The sequence below is a fragment of the Rhodotorula graminis genome (assembly GCF_001329695.1).
Source record: "Rhodotorula graminis WP1 unplaced genomic scaffold RHOBAscaffold_5, whole genome shotgun sequence".
NCBI lineage: Eukaryota > Fungi > Basidiomycota > Microbotryomycetes > Sporidiobolales > Sporidiobolaceae > Rhodotorula > Rhodotorula graminis.
The window spans coordinates 1437674-1457356 of record NW_017264932.1 but is presented as its reverse complement, the minus strand read 5'-3'; the positions used below and the strand labels follow the sequence as shown (position 1 = coordinate 1457356).

At 67.7% G+C, this 19683-nt stretch overlaps 2 protein-coding genes across 2 annotated transcripts; one reads left to right on the top strand and one right to left on the bottom strand.

The window, feature by feature from the left end:
- Positions 1-2626: 2626 nt before the first annotated feature.
- On the bottom strand, positions 2627-5908 carry RHOBADRAFT_49619 (uncharacterized protein; the record flags this gene model as incomplete). Its single annotated transcript, XM_018415262.1, has 14 exons — positions 2627-2776; positions 2890-2905; positions 3033-3166; positions 3310-3568; positions 3655-3975; positions 4041-4130; positions 4203-4252; positions 4313-4409; positions 4474-4628; positions 4690-4793; positions 4870-5042; positions 5113-5241; positions 5314-5446; positions 5517-5908. 14 exons carry the CDS (start codon positions 5906-5908, stop codon positions 2643-2645), a joined length of 2187 nt encoding a protein of 728 aa, XP_018272175.1. The 3' UTR covers positions 2627-2642.
- A 732-nt stretch (positions 5909-6640) lies between these two features.
- RHOBADRAFT_49618 (glycosyltransferase family 15 protein) lies at positions 6641-16772 on the top strand (the record flags this gene model as incomplete). Its single annotated transcript, XM_018415261.1, has 25 exons — positions 6641-6992; positions 7069-7332; positions 7430-7576; positions 7649-7687; positions 7800-7896; positions 7969-8078; positions 8239-8444; positions 8495-8618; positions 8915-8991; positions 9091-9296; positions 9368-9422; positions 9491-9568; positions 9640-9719; positions 9790-10145; positions 10219-10628; positions 10694-11596; positions 11682-11871; positions 11946-12158; positions 12223-13946; positions 14037-15226; positions 15300-15399; positions 15469-16032; positions 16109-16173; positions 16243-16373; positions 16443-16772. 25 exons carry the CDS (start codon positions 6641-6643, stop codon positions 16634-16636), a joined length of 7875 nt encoding a protein of 2624 aa, XP_018272174.1. The 3' UTR covers positions 16637-16772.
- Positions 16773-19683: the final 2911 nt, after the last annotated feature.

The following is a 19683-nucleotide window of genomic DNA, read 5'->3' as shown; positions in this document are numbered from 1 at the left end:
GCCAAGTCGGGCTCGCCCGAGGTGCAGCGCACGCACTCGGAGGCGCTCCTCGGGCTCGACAAGGCGGCCGAGCAGCGCGTGTCGGCGCCGATCGAGGTCGAGGCCGTCGTCGAGGACGCGGCGGGCGAGGCGGCGGGCGAGGAGGCGACGCCGATGGAGGTCGAGGCGTGAGGGGGTCCCTGCGCTCGACAGCTTTCTCTCTGTTCCATTCCTTTCTTGTCCATCTCTACCCACCTCTTTGCGCTCTCTCTCTCTCTCCCCTCCCTTCATCGTCACGCTGTACCCCCGCCCTGTGCCCGCCTCGTGCGTGAGCGCTCCCCCCTCCATAGCTTTCCTGCCCTCCTCTCCGACCACACCTCTGCGGCCTCCCCACAACCCTTCTCGCTTGTTTTTAGGTCATCTTGACGCAGATTCTCGTCGCTTGCAGTGACTTTCGTCCCCGAGCCGCACCGATTCGAGAGAAGGAAGAGGAGCTGCGAGAGCTTCGAAAATGGAAAGAGGGAGAGCGAGTTCTTGAAGCCGGATCCTCGCGTCGACGCGAAGCGCTCTTGCGAGAGCAGTCTCTCGAGAGCTTTGGTAGAGCTGAGAAAGATGAGGAGCGTGTCCATTGCCGAGCGGCCCCTCCTCGCTGCGCTCGAGCCCCTCCTCACCTCGCCGCTGCCCTCCTCCTCGCGCCGTCGAACGTCATCGCGTCCCTCGCCGCCCGCAAGAAGCCCCAGGGCACGAGCGTGTCCTGGGGCGCCACCTCGACGTCCACCTCGGCGCCCAAGTCGAACGAGTCGGGCGTGTCGGCGCACCACTCGACGCCGCGGTCGTGCAGGACCGTCCCGACGGCGACGCGGATCCCGAAGAACATGTTGGTGATGCCGGGCGTCCCTCGACGGCCCGACGTCGACAGGAACTGGATGCCGTTGCGGCGACTCGGGTCGGCGTGCAGGTGCGGCGGGTCGAACAGCTCGAGGAAGTCGGGATTGTCGACGAGGAGGCGCAGCTCGGCCTCGGACAGGTCGTCGGCCGGCCCAAAGTCGAGGCGGAGGTGCGTGATGCCGAGCGGGAGCGAGGGCGCAAAGTGGGCGAGGTGGCGCAGGAAGGGGGCCGTGAGGTTGAGGAGCCGCAGGTTGCCGCCGTCTTGACCCTCGTCGCCTGCCGCGCCGCTGCCGACGCTGTGCCGTCGGCTCATCGAGCCTCGGCGAGACGACCCGAGCGAGCTGCGCCGCCCTGCTGCGGTCGGCGGCCCGGCGCTCGACTGGTCGTCCTGCACGACGACGGCCTCGTCGAGCGGGTGCAGCGCCTCGAGGTACGCCGGCTGGATGTCGCCGGCGGGACTGATGGCGCGCAGTCGGGGCATGGCGTCCGGGTCGCCGTCAAAGACCTGGGTGAGGACCTCGTGGCTGTCGAAGTAGAGCGTCTCGAGCGAGGGAAACTGGTGGTCCTCGAACATGATGGTGCGGAGCGACGGCGCGAGCTCGATGTCCTTGAGGATGAGGGTCTTGAGGCGAGGTAGACAGGGTCGGGTCGACGGGACGGGCGTTTGAGGAGACGAAGGAGGGAGGCCCAGCTCGAGGTCGACGCAGATGAGGATGCGGAGGTCTGTGCGGCGAGGGAGCAGCGGTGAGATCGTGTGCTCGGGTCGCACTCTCGAGGGACAGAGAGAACCGGGACGCACTGTTGAGCGTCTTGAGCTCGCGCAGGTCGACGCCCTTGACGGTGACGAGCCACAGCTCGCTCAACTCGTCGCCGCCCGCCTGCGCCGTCTCGAGGACGACCCGCAGCCATGCGCCGTCCATGGGCCACCCGGCTGTCGTCCCGCCCATCCTCAGCGTCTCGCACGCGTTGCCCTCGCGCTTGACCGCCGCCCTCGCTCCTCGCGCAAAGGCGCGCGCCGCTTCGTCGTCGCGCAGGACGACATGGCGCACGAGCTCGCGCTGCGCCCAACTGCGCCACGACCGGCTCAAGCTTGACGCGGTGCACAGCCAGCGCGCCCGTGCGGGAAAGGCGGTCCAGGGCGGGCCGGGCGAGGGGAGGGCGAGGGCAAAGATGTGGACGACGAGCTCGAGAGGGAGGCGCGCGACCGGGCGAGACGGGTCGAGCATCGAGCTGGGCGCCGAGCTGGTCGTGTGTGGCAGAGAGCAGAGAGCCAGCTGCCCCTCCCCTCTCGCCGAGGCGCTGGAGTTACAGCGAGCGCGAGCCCTTTCACCGCCCGAGCCGTCAAGTTGGCATCGTCGCTTTGCGACCCCAGCCGGTCCGGCGACCGAGCGAATCGGAGCGCGTGCTCGGCCGCCCCTCGTGAGCGCAAACAGGATCGCGATCGAAGCGTGTTTCACGTAAACGAGACGTCGGCCCAGATTGCTGGCGTTACGAGAAGCGCAGCACGCAACGCTCGACTTTGCATAGTTTTTTTTGGACGCACACCTCTTTGAGCGAGAAGGCAGTCACGCGTGTCGAGAGGAGCTTAGAGTCGATCAATACAAAAGTCGCTAATCGACGATACAAGCTCTCGACTCGACCTTCTCAAGCTGAGCGTCCTCGACCTCCTCTCACGCTCTCGCGCTTTCATCGCCCTGCAAGGTAATGCAACTCACGCTTGGCAATGCCAGGCACACTGCGACGCCCTGGGTCACACAGAAAGAGAGAAGAACAAGTTACACAGCGTCCTCGGCCTCGCCGCCGTAGCTACGAGTCTCCCCCATCCGCCCTCGATCGCGCAGTGAGGAATCAACGCGACGGCGCACCTGATCCTCCAAGATCATCTCGGACGCCTTCTCGCCGATCATGTCTGCGCGCAGGATCGTCGACGACGACGAGGCGAGAGGGTCAGGGTCGCGTCCGGGCGAGTCGAGCGGGACCGTGCACGGAAAGACCTCGGAATGCGAGAGGTAGGGCACGTACAGGCGATGCTCTGGGTCTGCAGGGTGCCGCACGACGACGTCGAGAAGGCGAGATGGAAGGGAGGAACGCGCAATATCAGTGATCGTCTTCATCTCGCGACCATCGCTCGGACTTGACGGAGAGAGAGAAGCGCGAGGACGCACGTGGGTGCCAGGGAGAAGCGGAACGACGCTCATGTCGGCCACGCGCACGTTGAGCGTGCCGTAGACACGCAGCGACGAGTCGACGACGCCGCCCTCGGACCGAGGGAGCATCGAGCAGGTCGAGGAGGGATGGTCTGGGGGCGACCGAGGCGACAAGGGAAGACGAGGCAGTCAGTCTCGGGGTACGTCGGGGGGGGGGGGGGGGGAGAAGAAGGAAGGGCGAGGAGGTAGGGAAGAGTGGGAGAGGAAGGAGGAGGAGGAGGAGAAGCCGACGCACGCTCGGTCCCCGCATTCCCTCGCACCCAGTCCTCCCACCCCTCGTCCCCTCCCTCGTGCACGTCGCCCGCCATGTTTATGCCCGACAACGGCGGCGCGTGGTGGTCGAGGTCGACAAAGGCGGCCATGCGCCCGTGCGGGTCGGTCATGAGCTCGTGGACGTGGCGCGCGCCGAGCGCGAGGTGGAACGCGTCCGAGGGGTGCGACAGGAACCGAGGGTCGATACGCGGCTTCTTGAGCGGGTCGGACGACGTGATGTGCTGCGAGAGGAGACGCCGGCGCGCCAAGGTCAGGCTGTGCACGGACCTCGAGGAGGGGGGCGAGGGCGAGGCAAAGGAGGACGCACGACGCTCCCCCTCGACAGCGCGTGCTGCAGCGCCGCAATGACGCCGATGTAGCTCCTGCCCGGCTCGTACTTGGTCCCGCCGAGGAACCGGTTCATGGCGACAATCTCGAGCTTGCCCCTCGCCTCGTACAGGCCCTGCTCGACCTGGAGCTGGCGCGCCGAGATCTCGAACAGCTCGCCGTAGTGGTCGGTCGTGACGCGGTTCAGGTCGTTGCCGTGCGCGAGCTCGGTGCGGGTGAGAAAGGACGAGGGCCGGAGGTAGGCGACGATCGGGGCACCCTGCGTGAGCGGACCCTGCTGGTGGTGGTACTCCTCGATGACCTGGAGTAGGGGAGCACATCAGGAATGCGACGACGAGAAGAATGGGCGAGAGAGAGAGGGCGCACCTCGTTGGCGTAGTGGTGGTCTGGCTCGAGAAGGTCGAGCGAGTCGTGCTGGCGGCCGAGCCGGAACGACATGGCGACCATCGGGTGGTCCTGCGTCGCGCACACTCGTCAGTACATGCTCTTGGTCGGCTTCAGCCGTCGAGGGAGGGAGAGAACACGCACCTGCAGGTTCTCGCCGACGCCGGGAAGATTGACGAAAGGCTTGACGCCGACTGCGACAGGAGAATCAGGTCGAGTCGGTGGAGGGTCGAGGAAGAGGAGCTTGAGCGCACCTTGCTGAAGATGATGGGCGTTGCCGATGCCGCTGAGCTCGAGGAGCTGCGGCGACTCGAACGTCCCGCCGCACAGGATGACCTCGTCCGCGACGCGCTGCGCTCGAGGTAAGGTCGGCGAGGAGGCGAGGCGCAGGACCGGCGGCGAAAGAGGGACGTACAGCGACGAGCTTGTGGGTCGGGTCGTGCGGGTCGACGAACTCGACGGCTTTGGCCATGAGCGGGCCGCCGACAGCGCTCTTGGACGAGAAGACGAGACGCGTCGCCTGCGCGCACGTGATGACGAGGAGGTTGTCGCGGTCCTTGATCGGCGTGTCTGTCGGTCGACCGTCAGGACAGAAAGACAGAGGGGGAGAGAGAAGAAGGTGAGGGCGCACAGTAGGCTGCCTCGGCGGACGAGCGCGTCTGCGTCTTCGGGTCGATCGAGGCCGGCGCATAGCCGACGCCAGCGGCAGCGCCGCCGTTCGGGTCGATCTCTTTCCTGTGCAGCGAGGGAGTCAACGTCAGTACCCGACGATCGTGCCAAAGGAAGAGAGGAAGAGGGAAGGTCGACGCACAGACCGTCCTCGCGCAACGCCTCGAAGAGGCCCTGCATCTGCTCGCTCACGTACGGCGAGTAACTCGCCTGCACGGGGCCATCGTGACCGTGTGCCGAAGGCGTCCAGGTCGGGTCGTGCGCGGTCGCAGGCGAGAGGTTGAGCGCCGGCGTCGGGAGGTGGAACGACTCGCTCTGCGGACACGAGGGCGCTCAGGACGGTCGCACGACGTGAACGTGTTGGAGGACCGAGAGGAGAGCTCACGCGGCGATGGTACTCGAGGAGGGACTGCCAGTCCCAACCCGGATTGCCGAGCCGGGCCCAGGCGTCGTAGTCGAGTGCGGGAGCGCGAGTGAGCATGCACGCGTTGAAGTTGGAGCTGCCGCCGAGGAGCTGCGGGTAGGAGGAGAGTCAGGTCTCTCGATGCGGAAGGGCTGACGCGAGGGGAGGAGCAGAGCGACGCACCTTGCCGCGAGGCCAGAGAACACGACGCTCGTGCAGGCCCTCCTGCTGGGCCGAGTGGTACGCCCAGTCGACGGCGGTGTGCCACAGCTTGCCCGACATGTTGGGCACGTCGATCTCGGCGCACTTGTCCTTCCTGTCGGGGGGCCAAAACGTCAGGCCTCGTCTCGATCCCGCCGCCGAGAGAAGGAGGGAGAGGGACGCACCACGGTCCCGCCTCGAGCACGAGCACCTTGTTCTCGGGGTCCTCGCTCAACCTGCGCGCGAGTACGAGTCCCGCCGTCCCACCGCCGACGACGATGTACGAGAACTTGCGCGCCGCGAGCTCGCCCTCGAGGCACTCGCGCTCGACGCGGTCGCGCAGCGAGAGGACGCCGTGAACGTCGAGCGGGACGAGGCGCGAGGCCGGGAGGTGCGGCTCGTGATACGGCGTGCGGGTCGGCGTGGGTTGCGCTGCACGACACGGTGCGGCGAGCGACGACGGAACGGCCGAGGCGACTTGCGAGCGCAGGACGACGGGGCTGCGGGTCGCCGTCTGGATGGCGGCGGTCGAGGGTCCCTGCTTGCGGCCATGTGTCAGTCTCGCGAACCTGCCCATGCTTGATGAGAACGAGGAGGACTCACCCTCTCCGAGATATCGCCGAAGGCGTCGAGGATACCCTGCTCGACATCGTCGCCGAGGCCAAACCGCTCGAGGTCGCCGCGCAAAGTGTCGAGGAAAGGCGGCATCGTGTCGAGAAGCGCAAGCTGAGCAGAGGGAGCGGCGAGAGCGAGAAGCGCAGGCGCGAGCGAGAGCGCAGGGGTCGAGCGGACCTGCCGCGCGTCCGGACAGGAACGCGCCGGACTGTCCGCGGCGGGCCCGGGGTACGTGCGTGGGACACTCGAGCGGGGAGCTCGTCGGGCGACGGCCGAGTGCGCCAGCGAGGAGCCGCCGGCGAGACGAGGAGGAGGAGGAGGGGCGGACCCGCATGTGCGAGGCGCTTTCGCCAGGGTTGCGAGCGGGCTGCTAGCAAGGCCGAGGACAGGAAGGCTGGCCGCTTGGCCAAGCTGAGGACTGTGACGAGAGCCGGGAGGCGAGAGAGTCGGGCCGGAGAGATGAACCCTACTCGTCCTCTCGACCGCCCTCTGCGCGACCAGCGATAAGTCGAGCACGTCCACGTACCCTCTCGGCACGCCCTCCAACTCGCGCGCGACCCGCACACGCCGTGCTCGTCTCGCCCGTCGCCGCACCGCCTCGTCAACCTCCGCGCGACTCTCGCCGCGCCCACACGACCGCACGACCCGCACGAGCACCAGCACGCGCTCGGTCGAGGTCGAGTGCTCGACGCACATGCTCCCCGCCAGCCCCTGGGTCCGCTGGGCAAGCGCATTCGCCCTCGCCTTCCTCGCCCTCCACCTCCTCGCCAAGTCGTCGTCGCCCTCGTACGCCCACCACACCTCGATCGACCACGCCCGCGTCCGCCTCGGCCTCAAGCAAGGTCCACCCGAGACCTGGGCCGCAGGGCGCAAGCTCAAGCCGTGGGAGGACGCGCCCCGGACCGCATGGCCCGTCGACGGCGACGGCGAGGACTTGGGGTTCAACGCGACGAGGGCCCAGGAGGACAAGGTGTCGGCGACGTTCCTCATGCTCGCGCGCAACAGCGACGTCTGGGAGGCCGTGTCGGCCATGCGGCAGCTCGAGGGTGCGTCCCTCTCCTCGTCTCGCTCCTCGTCCTCGGGTCCGAGCCCTGGACTCAACGCCACGTCCTGCGCGCGCAGACCGCTTCAACCGCCGGTACCACTACGACTGGACCTTCCTCAACGACGAGCCGTTCTCCGACGAGTTCAAGCGGCACACGTCGGGCATCGCCTCGGGCAAGACGCAGTACGGCCTGGTCCCCAAGGAGCACTGGGGCGACAAGTTCCCCGACTGGATTGACGAGGACCGCGCCATGAAGGCCATCGCCGAGATGGGCAAGAAGAACATCCCGTACGGCGGCAGCGTGCCCTATCGGCGCATGTGCCGGTACCAGAGCGCGTTTGGTGCGTCCTTCCCCTCTCCCTTCTCCTCGCCGCCCCCTCCCTGTCCCTATCCCTATCCCAGTGACTGACTCTTTCGCTCCCTCGTCATGGGCCACAGTCTTTCGTCACCCGCTCCTCGACTCGTACGAGTTCTACTGGCGCGTCGAGCCGTCGGTCAAGTTCTACTGCGACATCGCGTTCGACCCGTTCCGGCGCATGAAGGACGAGGGCAAGGTCTACGGCTGGGTCGTCAGCCTGTACGAGTGTGCGTCCAAGTCTCCTTCCTCGTCCTCCCGAGCTGCGGCCGCGAGACCCTGACGACTATTCGCCCTCGCAGACGTCGAGACGATCAAGACGCTTTGGTCGACTACAAAGGGTGAGCTATCCTGTTCCTCCTCGCCCTGTCGACGAGTCGTCGGGCGCGAGGTAAGAGCGGGCGCGACTTGCCGAGCGCGACGAGCGACTGACCCCTTTCTCGCGCCGCGCAGAGTTTATCGACACGCACCCAGAGCACGTCGCCGAGCCCAACCTCATGCAGTGGATCAGCAACGACGGCGGCGAGACGTACAACGGCTGTCACTTCTGGTACGCCCTCGCCCTCACCTCTCTCTCTCCCCCCTCTCGCGCTCCTCGAGCCTGACGTTGTGCTCGCTGCAGGTCCAACTTCGAGATCGCGCGAGTCGACTTCTGGCGAGGAAAGGCCTACACCGAGTACTTTGAGCACCTCGACAAGGCGGGCGGGTTCTTCTACGAGCGCTGGGGCGACGGTGCGTCCCTGCTCTCTCTTTCCCTCGCCATCCTCTCCTCCTCTCGTCGCTGTCGCTCTTCCCTTATCGCTTCTTCTTCTTCCACCCTCTGGCGCCACCTGCCGCCAGTCCGCTCCCGCGAGAAATCAGAACTGACCCTCGAATCTCGCCTCGCCCGCAGCGCCCGTCCACTCCCTCGCCGCCGCCCTCTTCCTCCACCCGAACCAGACGATCTTCTTCCGCGAGATCGGCTACCACCACGCCCCCTTCTCGCACTGCCCACTGCCACAAGACGGCGTGCGGTGCGCGTGCTCGACGTCGACCGACGATCCGCCGACGGGCCCGGCGTTTGAGACGCACGGCTTCTCGTGCACGCCCTCGTGGAAGGTGCGTCGCGCTCTTTCTCTTTCTCTCGTCCTCTTGCGCTCGCCCACGAGCCCCTCTCCTTCGGCAGCGAGCGCCTGACCGTCCTTGTCCGCCTCGCGTGCGCAGAAAATCACGGGCGACCGAGGGAGGACGCCGTTCGCGGGAGCGCATGGGCCGCAGTAGACGTCGCGCAATGTACCTGTACAGCAGCTCGAGCAGGACAGGGCGAACGAGAGACGTGCAGCGGGGCTCGTCCGCTGCTTGAGCGAGGGAGAGCGGAGGAGGCACCGGCGGGATCGCCTCTGTTCGCTGTGCATCTCGCGCGCTCTGTAGTGCACGGTCTGGAACTCGGTATCTGCTCATAGCAAGCGAGCGAGCGAGACGACGGGCAGCAAGCTTGAAGCGAGATCGAGTTGGCTGAACGCGAGCCAGCGCCTCGTTTCACTATCAACACCCCGCGCCTCGCCCTGCTGCGACTGCTGCCGCCCAAGCGTCCTCCAACATGGACGGTGCGCCGCCTGACGACAACTTTGACGCGCTCCCCGTCGAGCAGCGCCTGTCGCACAAGGTGCGCGTCTCGCCTCATCTCGACTCGGCCCCAAGCCCCTGAGGCTGAGCTGCGAGCACTTGAACTCGTCGTACTGACTGTGTCTGTGTGCCCCCGCAGGTCTGGAAGGCCCGCCTGTCCGCCTACGCCGAGGTCGCCTCGCTCGCCTCCAAGACGCCCGACGACCACGACCCGTTCTTCCGCGAACCCTTCCTGAGCGCCTCGTCTCTCCGCGACTGGGTCCGCGATGCCAACGCTGTCGCCCAAGAGAAGGGTGTCGAGGCGGCGTGCGCTGTCGTCGAGTTCGGCGGTCGCTCCATGGCGAGGTGCGCCCGACTCTCCTCCCTCCCTCGCCGCCGTGTCAGAGCGCGAACCTGATCGGCCCTGTCGTACACAGAACGCGTGCAGAAGTCGTCCCGAGCGTCGTCGAGAAGTGCCTCGGCTCCACGAGGGTGCGTCCCCCTCCTGTTCCCGTCTCGTCCAATTACCGCAGGTCGCTGACCTCCCCTTTTCCCCGCAGGCCAACACGCGCATCAAGGGCATCGAGCTTTGTCTGCTCTACGTCGCGGCCGAGGAGGACCAGGGCGAGGGCGTCATCGTGCGTCGACCTCTCCCTCCCTCCCGCCCCACATCCTCGTCGCCGCGAGCTGACTGTTCCCATGCGCACAGGGCGATGTCGTGCCCGGTCTCGAGGTCAAGCAGCCCAAGGTCGTCGCTGGTTCCGTCACCGTACTGCGGGAGCTCGCTCGGTGCGTCCACCTCGAGCCATGCCCGTCTCTCGCCGCGCAACCTGACCCACCTCGTCTCCCTCGTACGCAGCTGCTACGGCCCCAAGACCGTCTCGTTCAAGCCCATCCTTAAGACGCTCCCCAAGATCTTTGCGCACGCCGACAAGACGGTGCGCGCCGAGGGCCAGCTCCTGTGCCTCGCCCTCCACTCGTACCTCGGGCCAGCCCTCACGCCGCACCTCGGCGAGCTCAAGCCCGTCCAGCAGAAGGAGCTCGGCGAGGCGTTCGAGGCGGCCGACCGAGGAGAGAAGGACGAGTACGGGTTCGGCAAGTTGCGGCCGAGCAGGTTCACGGTGACGCAGAAGCGGGAGATGGAGGCGCAGGAGGCGAGGGGGCAGCCCGAGGTGGACGGCGCAGCCGAGGACGACGCAGACGGCCAAGACGAAGGTGCGTCGCGTGCTCTGTCGCGCCCTGAGCGTCTCTCTCAGTCGCGCGGACCTGACCTCCCTTCCTGCCGCAGCACCTGCCGACGAGCCCGACGCCGCACTCGACCCGTTCGACTTTGCCGACCCGATCCCTGTCGTGTCCAACCTGCCGGCCGACTTCTACACGAACCTGTCGTCGACCAAGTGGAAGGACCGGAAAGAGCTCGCGCTCGAGCCGCTCCTCGCCCTCCTGTCGACCTCGCCTCGGTACGCCTCGGACAACTACAACGACCTCGCCGGCGCCCTCGCCGGCCGCATGGGCGACGCCAACGTCCTGTGCGTTATTCTCGCGGCGCAGTGCATCGAGAAGCTCGCGCGAGGGCTCCGGGACGACTTTGCGCGGTACAAGGCGGCCGTCACGGCGCCGATCATGGCGAGGACCAAGGAGAAGAAGCAGAACGTGCTCGACGCTCTCGGTGCCGCACTCGATGCCGTCTTTGCGAGTGTGCGTCTCCCTCTCTCCCTCGTCGTTCTCTCGGGTACGACCCTGACCCTCGCGTGCGCCCGCAGACCTCGATCGGCGAGTTCAGCGAGGACGTCGCGACGTTCGCCAAGGACAAGAACCCGTCGGTCAAGGCCAACACGCTCGCCTTCTACACGCGCTGCCTGTGCGCGACGCCGTCGCCGCCGCCCAAGGCCGACCTCGCGTCCCTCATCGAGGCGTTCAAGGTCGCGCTCACCGACTCGGACGCCGCCGTACGCGCCGCCGCAGCCGACGCGCTCGGCTCCCTGAGCAAGGTGCTCGGAGAGCGCGTGTTTGGCGGCCTCGTCGGCGAGATGGACCCGCTCCGCAAGGAGAAGGTGACCGAGGCGGCCGAGAAGGCCGTCACCAAGTGCCGCAACGGCGTCACGGCGGGCGCCAAGCCGGCTGCAGCCGCTCGTGCCCCTGCTCCTGCAGCAGCAGCAGCGCCGCCAAAGCCGCGAGGGCCACCGGCGAGGCTGCTGCAGCGCGCGCCGCCGGCCGACAAGGAGAACGCGCCGCCGCCGCCGTCGCCGCCTGCTCACGACGAGCCGCCTGCGCCCAAGCCGGCTGCACGTGGACCACCAGCTCGACTCGCCGCCAAAAAACCGCCTGCGCCGTCCGCCTCGGCGCCGCCAGCCGCCAAGAAGCCCGCGCCGGCACCCGCACGACCCGCAGCTGCCGGCGCCTCCTCGTCCGCCGGCGCCTCGAAGCCTGCTGAGCCGCTGCGGTACAAGCACTCGCAGGAGGCGGCCGAGGGCCAGGTCGACTCGGGCGACGTCTTCCCCGCCGAGATCGTCGCGCAGCTCGCCGACCCGAACTGGAAGCAGCGCCTCGAGGGCATGGACAAGCTCGTCGACTGGGTCAAGCTCGACGGTCGAGACGCAGACGCCGAGGTCATCGTGCGGTACCTGGTCGGCAAGAAGCCCGGGCCCAAGGAGTCGAACTTCCAGGTGCGCCCGCCCCCCCTCTCTTGCCCCGTCCACCCTCTCTTCTCGACGTCAAGCGCCTTCTCACTCACACTCTCTCCCCGCACAGGTGGCCGGCAAGGTCTTTGCGCTCCTTCAGCAGCTCGCGACCGACTCGCCCGGGTGGACCAAGGCGTGTGCGGCGGTCGCGACGCCGGTCCTGTGCGACAAGCTCGGCGACATCAAGCTCAAGAAGCCGGCGAGCGAGGCCCTCGTCGCGTTTGCCGAGAAGTCGAGCCTCGGATTCGTCCTGTCGCAGGGTGCGCCCCTTCTCCCTGCCTTGTCGTCCCCCTCGTCCCCTTTCGAGACTGACCTCTCTCGCCCCGCCTCGCAGCGTACGAGCCCATGTCAAAGCAGAAGGCGCCCAAGACGCTCGCCGAGTCGTACATCTTCGTCGACCAGGCCCTGCGCGACTTTGGCCTCGCCGGCGGCCTCGCTGTCCGCGACCTGATCGACTTCCTCGTCGTCGGCCTCAAGAACTCGAACGCGGCGGTGCGCACCAACGCGACCAAGACGCTCGTCGCGCTCAGGCTCTTTGTCGGCCCGAGTGCGTCCTCTCTCGCCGTCAACGCCCTGGACGTTCCGAGCCTGACGGACCTTTTCCTCCACAGGCATCACCACGTTCCTCGCCGACCTCACGCCGCAACTGCTATCAACCATCGACGCCGAGTTCGAGAAGGTCTCGAGCGAGGCCCCGCCCGAGCCGACCCGTTTCGGCGCCGATACGGTCGTCGCTGCAGCTCCTGCCGCCACCGGCTCGTCGGGCCCCGCCAGCAAGAGCAAGACCGGCGCGCCCGAGGTCGACCCGCTTGACGACCTGTTCCCTCGCGTCGACTTTGACCGCCTCGTGTCGAGCGCCCAGTGCCAGGCCCTCGGCGACGCCAACTGGAAGGTCCGCAAGGAGGCGATCGAGCAGATCCGCGACACGCTCGAGGCCAACAAGCGCCTCAAGCCGAGCGGCCTCCTCGAACTCGGCACGCCGCTCAAGCTACGCATCACGGACGCCAACAAGATCATCCAGCTCATCGCGCTCGACGTCGTCGCCCGCCTCGCGTCGGGCATGGGTCAGCCGTTCGGTGAGAAGCTCGCCCGTATGTACGCCGGTCCTGTCGCACAAGTGCTCGCCGACCAGAAGGCCAACATCCGCGCCGCCGGCGTCGTCACGCTCAGCGCCATGGCCGACGCCGCCGGGCTCGAGCCGCTCGTCGGGTCGTTCGACAAGCCGCTCGAGGCCAACAACCCGCTGCAGCGCAAGGAGCTGCTCGCGTGGCTCGAGCAGCGCTTCAACGACTACGACGCGCTCGACGGTGTCGACCTCGCCGTGCTCGCGGCGCCGATCCTCCCGTGCCTCGAGGACCGCAACGGCGAGGTGCGCAAGTCGGCGACGGCCATCCTGCCCGCCATCATCGCCAAGGCCGGCTACGGCACCGTCATGGACGCCGTCGCCAAGCTCAAGCCGGCGTCCAAGTCGACCGCGCTGCCCATCGTCGAGGCCGCACGGTCGGCCGCCAACGCGCTCGGCTCGTCGGCTCCTCCGCCCGCCGCCGCGCCGCCCGCTCGAGCCGGGCCTCCCGCGCGTTCAGCAGCGTCGACAAAGCCTCCTCCTGTCGCGCCGGCACCTGCTCCAGCCGCCGTCGCACCCGCCGCACCCGTCGCCGCCTCTCGCCCGGGCCTGTCTCGACCTGCCGCCAAGCTCCTGCGCCCTGTCGCGCCAACGGCCCCGCCGCCCGAGGAGCCAGCGCCGTCTGCCGTACCCGCTCGTCTTGGTCAGCCTCGACCGCGGCCCTCGATCGGCGGCCTGCGCGCGGCGGCGGCGGCGTCCGCCTCGCGTCCCAGCTCGTCGGCGTCGGCGTCGAGCGTCAAGGAGGCGCCGTTCCGCAGCGCCGACCCCAACCCGAAGGTTCTGCGGCACCGCAAGGAGACGGGGTCGATGCGCTGGACGGTCGACGGCACGCCGCGGCCCGACCAGGTCGACTGGCTCGCGGCGCAGATGGCGCCGCAGGTGTCGGCGACGCTGCACGCGCAGCTGTTTAGCACCGACCACTCGGCCGAGCGCGACTTTGTCGCCGGGCTGACGGCCATCGACGAGTGCGCGAGGGACCTGTCGAGCGCGAGCGACGCGTTCGACCTTGGCGAGGGCGAGCTGCGCGACCGCCTTGTGGCCAACTTCGACCTCATCGTCAAGTACATCACGTTGCGCATCGGCCTGACGAGCACGACCATCACGGTCAAGTGCCTCGACGTCGTCGAGCACCTCCTGCCCGTCCTGAGCAACGCCGGGTACAAGGCGAGCGACTACGAGGCTCTGCCTCTCCTTCAGTGCCTCATCAGCAAGGTGCGTCCTCGTCCTCCCTTTCACCCTCTCCCACACCCACGCCCGTGACCCTGACCCTTTTCATGCGCCATTCCCTACCCCCTCGAGCAGGTCGGCGACAGCAAGGAGACGATCCGCCAGCGAGTGCGCGGCATCTTCAAGGCCCTGTGCTCGATCTACCCGTTCAGCAAGGTCTTCTCGACGATCCTCGAGCAGGGCCTCGACAACAAGAACGCGCGCGTCCGCAGCGAGTGCATCGAGGAGCTCGGCCAGCTGTACGCTCGCCACGGCGTCAACGTCCACCCGATCTCGCAGGCCCTGCCGCGCATCGCCTCGTTCATCGGCAAGCCCGACGCGACGACCCGTACGGCCGCCCTGCACGCCATCGGCGCCGTGTACACGCTCGTCGGGCCCGACGCGACCTGGAAGGCCGTCGGCCAGCTCCCGCCCAAGGACCGCTCGATGCTCGAGGAGCGCCTCAAGCGTACGGCGACGGGTGCGCCGTCGCCGGCGCCGCCATCTCGCGTCGCGCCGTCGGCCGACCGCCCGGGCACGCCGAGCGGCAGCCTGCGCCCGCCTGCGCCCGCCAGCCGGCTCGCGCCGCCCGCCTCGCCCTCGCCGGCCAACGGGCACGCGAGCGCGCAGTCGCGCGTCGGCATCCCTCGACCCGGCGCCATCCCGAGTCGGCTGCAGCGTCCTCAAGCCGCAGCGGCGCCCGTCGAGGACGAGCAGGACATGCCGCCGCCGCCTGTGCGTCGGGGCGTCCCTGCTCCCGGCTTCGCGTCCAAGGCCGCCGTGCGCCCACCGTCGCTGCGACCGCCGTCGGGCGCGTCGGCGCCGTTCACCGAGGACGACCTCATGGCCGAGACGGTGTCGGACCTGCCGTCGCTCATCGATGCGCTCGAGACGGACGACATGACCGCCTGCGCCGACGTCCTCAAGCTCGTCCTGCGCGAGATCACCAAGAACACGGAGCACGTCCTCCTGCACGTCGACGCCCTCATCGACGCCGTCACGGCCCGACTCGAGCTCGGCTTCACCAACCTCACGGCCGCCACGCCGCCGGCGCAGCTCCGGCTCTGCAAGCACCTCATGTCGACGCTCACGGCCCTGTTCGACAAGCGCACGCTGTCGCAGCAGGTGTCGCGCCTGCCGCTCACGGGCCTCCTCGCCGACCTCATGGGCCGACTACTCGACACGGCCGACAACCCCGTCAGCGAGCCGATCCAGAGCCTCTCCAAGGTCCTCAACATGCTCCTCATCCGGGTCTTCCACAACGCCGACCAGAACGTGTGCTTCGGGTGCGTCTCCTGCTTCGTCCTCCTGTCCTTGCTGCCCGTGGCGCACGAGATTCACCGTGTCTCTCGCTCGCAGCGCCCTCTTGACGGTCCTGCAAGACGCGACGATCGACTTGCGAGAGCTGCGCGGCGAGGAGCTGGCCGATCGGGCCAAGTACGCCGAGCTCGTCATGAAGGTGCGCTCGGGCCTCTTTCGCCCTGCCTCCCTCCCTCCCGTCCTCGATCCTGACCTCTCCTTCTCGCAGTGCCTGTGGAAGGTCTCGAAGACGGTCAAGGAGAGCCTCGAGAACCGCAACCTGCTCGCGCCTCGCCTCCTGAGCGACATCAACCAGTTCCTCGTCACTATCCCGCCCGCCGAGTGGCGCCGCCGCTCGACCGACAACATCCCGCTCGCCGACCTACCTCTGCGCACCGTCAAGACTATCCTCCAGCAGGTCGTCTCGGTCCTCAAGAACCAGGTGTTCGACGAGCTCGACGAGATCGACCAAGCCGAGAGCTCGTTCGTCTACCTGTACCTGCACCGCCTCGTCAACCAGGCCGCAGGCGGCGCTCCCGAGCCGTCTCGCCCGTCGACCTCGTCGCTCGCTCGCCAAGCGTCGGCAGCGTCGCTCTCGTCGCAGCCGTCTGGCGACGACGCGCCGTCGCGCAGCTCGAACGGGTCGCCGCCGTCGAACCGCATTGGGTCGCGCCCGTCGTCCAGCATGGCCGCTCCGCCGACCGTGACGTCGCCGGGTGGCACCGACATCGCCGTCAACCAGCGCCTCAAGGAGATCTTTGACCTGATCGGCGACCCCAACAACTCGCGGTCGGTGCGTCGCCTCTCGCTTTCCCTTTCGACGCGAGCCACGAGCTCAAGAAGTTCACGCTCTCCCCTTCGCCTCGCAGGGTATCGCTGCGCTGTACGAGTTCCAGAAGGAGCATCCTGAGGCGTCTGCCCGCATCGCGACCTGGTCCGTCTCCCTCTTTCCCCTCTTGCTCGCGTCCCTCGAACCGGAGCCTGACACTCTTTACGTACACAGGATGGCTGGCACGGGCAGCTACTTCCAGACCTACCTCAAGCGCGCGCTCGCGAACCTCGAGGCGGCCGACCGCGAGCGCACCGGCGAGCCGCCTGCCTCGCCCTCGCCCTCTCTCGACGCAGCCTCGACCAGTGCGTCCTGCTTCCCCACCTCTCTTTCTCCCTCCCTCGCAAACCTTTCTGACGCCGGGCCTCTCGCAGCCGCACGTCCGGTTTCGCACTCGTCTCGGCCGCCGAGCGTCGCCGTCCCTGGAACGCCGACCCGCTCGAGGCTGTCGCTCGGGCCCGGCGCGCTCAACTCTACGCCGCAGCAGAGCGCCAAGCTGCAGGAGCTTCACTCGATGTTCGGCTTTGCGGGGCAGAGCGGCGAGGGGAGCGGGTCGTCGAGGGAGTAGAGCGGTTCGTCGTCGGTGGCGAGAGTCTGGAGGAGGCACACTTTTCGTTACTTTCGCTCGCCCTGTTGTATCATCTAGTCCTCCTTTCGTCCTGCGCTCAGAGCGCAGGTGCGCAACGTCTGTCTCGTTCTCTCCCTTTCTCTTCTGCGCGACGCCGGCGAGCTCGACCAGGAGAGCTGAGGAATATCGAGAAGTTGCAGGAGAAAGCTAAGAAGACGAGGGCTGCGCTCCACCACGCCGGATGCGCCGGAAGATCCTCGCGCAAATGTCGCTGCGTCCGGAAAAGGCGAGTGAGAAGCAGGTCGTGCCGAGGAAAGGGGAGAGAAAGGGACGGACCGGACTTGGGAAGGCTGCGTCGTAGGCGACGCTGACGTGGCACCGTCGGTGACGGCCGTCGGGCGCGCCTGCGGGTGGTAGCGATGCGGCGCGATGGGTGCCAGTGGTACAGCGTGGGCGAGAGGGGCCTGTGGCGTGCCGAAGCTGCGTCGAGAGAAGGTCGTCAGGAGCTGCTGGAGAGGCGCACGGACCCCCAGAGGAAAGGAAAAGGTCGACTCGCCTGGTAGTTCTCGAGATCGGCGGACGCTGCTTGTGCGGGTGGAGCGTGAGGTACAGGTCGGTCATGACCGGCGAGACGAGGAGCTCGGGCGCGACAAAGTTGGAGAAGTAGGTCGCCTCGCGAGTAAAGAGGCTCGGGAGCCGCCCCGTGTTGAGGCCTGTCTCGACGTGCTGGATGTAGGTCGACCATGCCGCGCACCCTTGGCCGATCTCGAGGCGGGCGAGGCGCGTCGCCCAAGGTGGACCGCCGGGCGCGGCCCGAGCGTTGTGGTAGACGTGCGTGTAGAGCGCGAGCCAGAACTGGATGGCCTCTGGGCACTCGGACTCGAGCCATTGGGCAAGGTGATCGAGACGATGGGCCGTGGCGGTGGCGGCCGTCGTGCCCGGGTCGATGCCAAGGTCGAGGAGGAGGAGGGCGAATGCCTCGACCTGGTGCGTGCGCAAGTCGACGCTCGGCGACGACGGCTCGTCATAGAGACGGTCGTACGCTTGGAGAACGAGAGGAAGTGGCACGAGAGCGAACCAGTTGCTGCAGGCGTCGGCAAAGTCAGAAAGGTGAACGCGAGACAGGGGTTGCAGGTGGACGCACTCGAGTTTGGCCCAGAAAGCTCCGTTGCGAGCCATCCACACCTCGTTGACCTTGAGGACGTCCTGCTTCCACGTCCTGGAGCGAGAGAGAGTCAGGCGGCGGCGCGGCGAGACGGAAAGGAGGCAAAAGGGGGCACGGACCAGCGCTTCTCGGCGTCGTAGTAGAGCTCTTCAGGCACCAAGCGCGTCGAGACGTGCCCGTCTCGGTACCGCTGCAGTGCCGTAGCGGCCGGCTCGTGGTACCAAGTCTGGAGCGCCTCGTCTGGCGGGAAGTCGACGAGCGCTTGGTCCTCGTCGAGAGCGCGCGGGTTGAACGGCTCGTGCGTCGGGCCGTGCACGTACAGGTGCTGGTGCGCCATCGTGGACGAGAAGCTGAGCAGCAGCGGTGGGAGCAGGGAAGCAGAAAGAGCGAGCGACAGCGCTGCGTGGCATCGAGCGGGCGTCGGAGTCCGAGCACCAGTCCGTGGAGGACGGACAGGAGCTCCACGGCGAGAAGGACGGCGACGCCGCCGGCCACCGGACCGGAGCACGCGATGCGGGGAGTGGCGCAGCAGATCGGGCGTCGCCTCGAACGTAGCGAGCGGAAGGAGGACCGAGAGCGAGGGACGAGCCGACGACGAGCTGCTGCGTCTCGTCCTGGGCGCTCGCCGAGCTCATCTCGAACAGAAAGCTCTCTCCGACTGGAGAAACGACGTCTGACGAGTGACAAAGCCTCTCTCGAGCAGTGGGGAGGAGAGCCGGCAACTTGAGAAGGTCGACTCGTGTTGCACTGCGAGGCTCAAGAGCGCGAACCCGCCCGACTCGAGAACACAGATGCCCTGCACAGAAAGGAGTAAGTCAGTGCGGGTCCAGGAAGAGAGCGAAAGGAGGCAGGCAGGGGAAGAGAAGACGCACCGGCTCGAGCGTGCACCGGGCTCATACTTGGCGAGCGAGCTGTCGAGGCGAGCAAGACGAGGGGTGCGGTTCGTGCTGCGGTAGTTTGGCTAGTCAAGTACCGCTCGCCGTCTGGGGGACCAGGGAAGGGAAAGAGGGAGAGACGCACCTCGTCGCGTTCAGGCAAAGGGCCGGGCTCCGGGTGCAGCTTGACGTACAGCTCGACGAAGCTCGCCGTGTCGAGCGGGCCGAACGACGTGAAGTAGTCGCCTTCAAAGATCCTCGCCGCTCGCGGGAAGTGGCCTGCGAGATGCCGCACGTACAGAACCCAGCCGCTACCCGACTCGCCGGACGGGAACCGCAGCGCGGCGAGCTTGTCGTGCCACGCCTCGGTCGAGCCCGCCGTCTCGCGCGCGTTGACGTAGATGTGCGTGTAGGCGTACTGAAAGAGCTCGACGGCGGTGGCGCAGTGCAGCGAGAGCCACGTCGAGAGGGCGGCGAGCTGGGGGGCGCTGCACGCGGTCGAGCTCAGGTGCGGGACGAGCCCGAGGTCGAGGAGCATAAGGACGAACGCCTCGACTTCGTGGTTCTGGGCGTTGACGGCGGGGGACGCCGGGTGGTCGAATAGGTCGTCGAACGTGAGGAGGACGTGATCGAGCGGTACGAGCGCTGCCCAGTTGCTGCACGACGCAAGGCGCGTCAGGATGGCTCTGCCGGCAGACGTGAAGGAACGAGGCGACGCACTCGATCTTGGCGAGCGTGCGGTTGTCGACCTCGAGGCCGAGCGCCGCCAAGGGCTTTTGGGCGTGGCGCAGCGACGCGACGTCGTCGTTGACCTCGAAGTAGGCCTGCTGCCATTTGCTGCGCGCCCGGGGAATGTGTCAGGCGTGTGCGCTCTAGGCTGTGCCGAGGGCAGAGAAAGAAGGAAAGAGCGGCGCGACGCACTTGCGAGGCTCGTGCACGAACAGGTTGTACCCGAGCCCGCTCGTCACGACCCTCGACAGGTCAACGCGCCGGAACGCCGTTGCTGC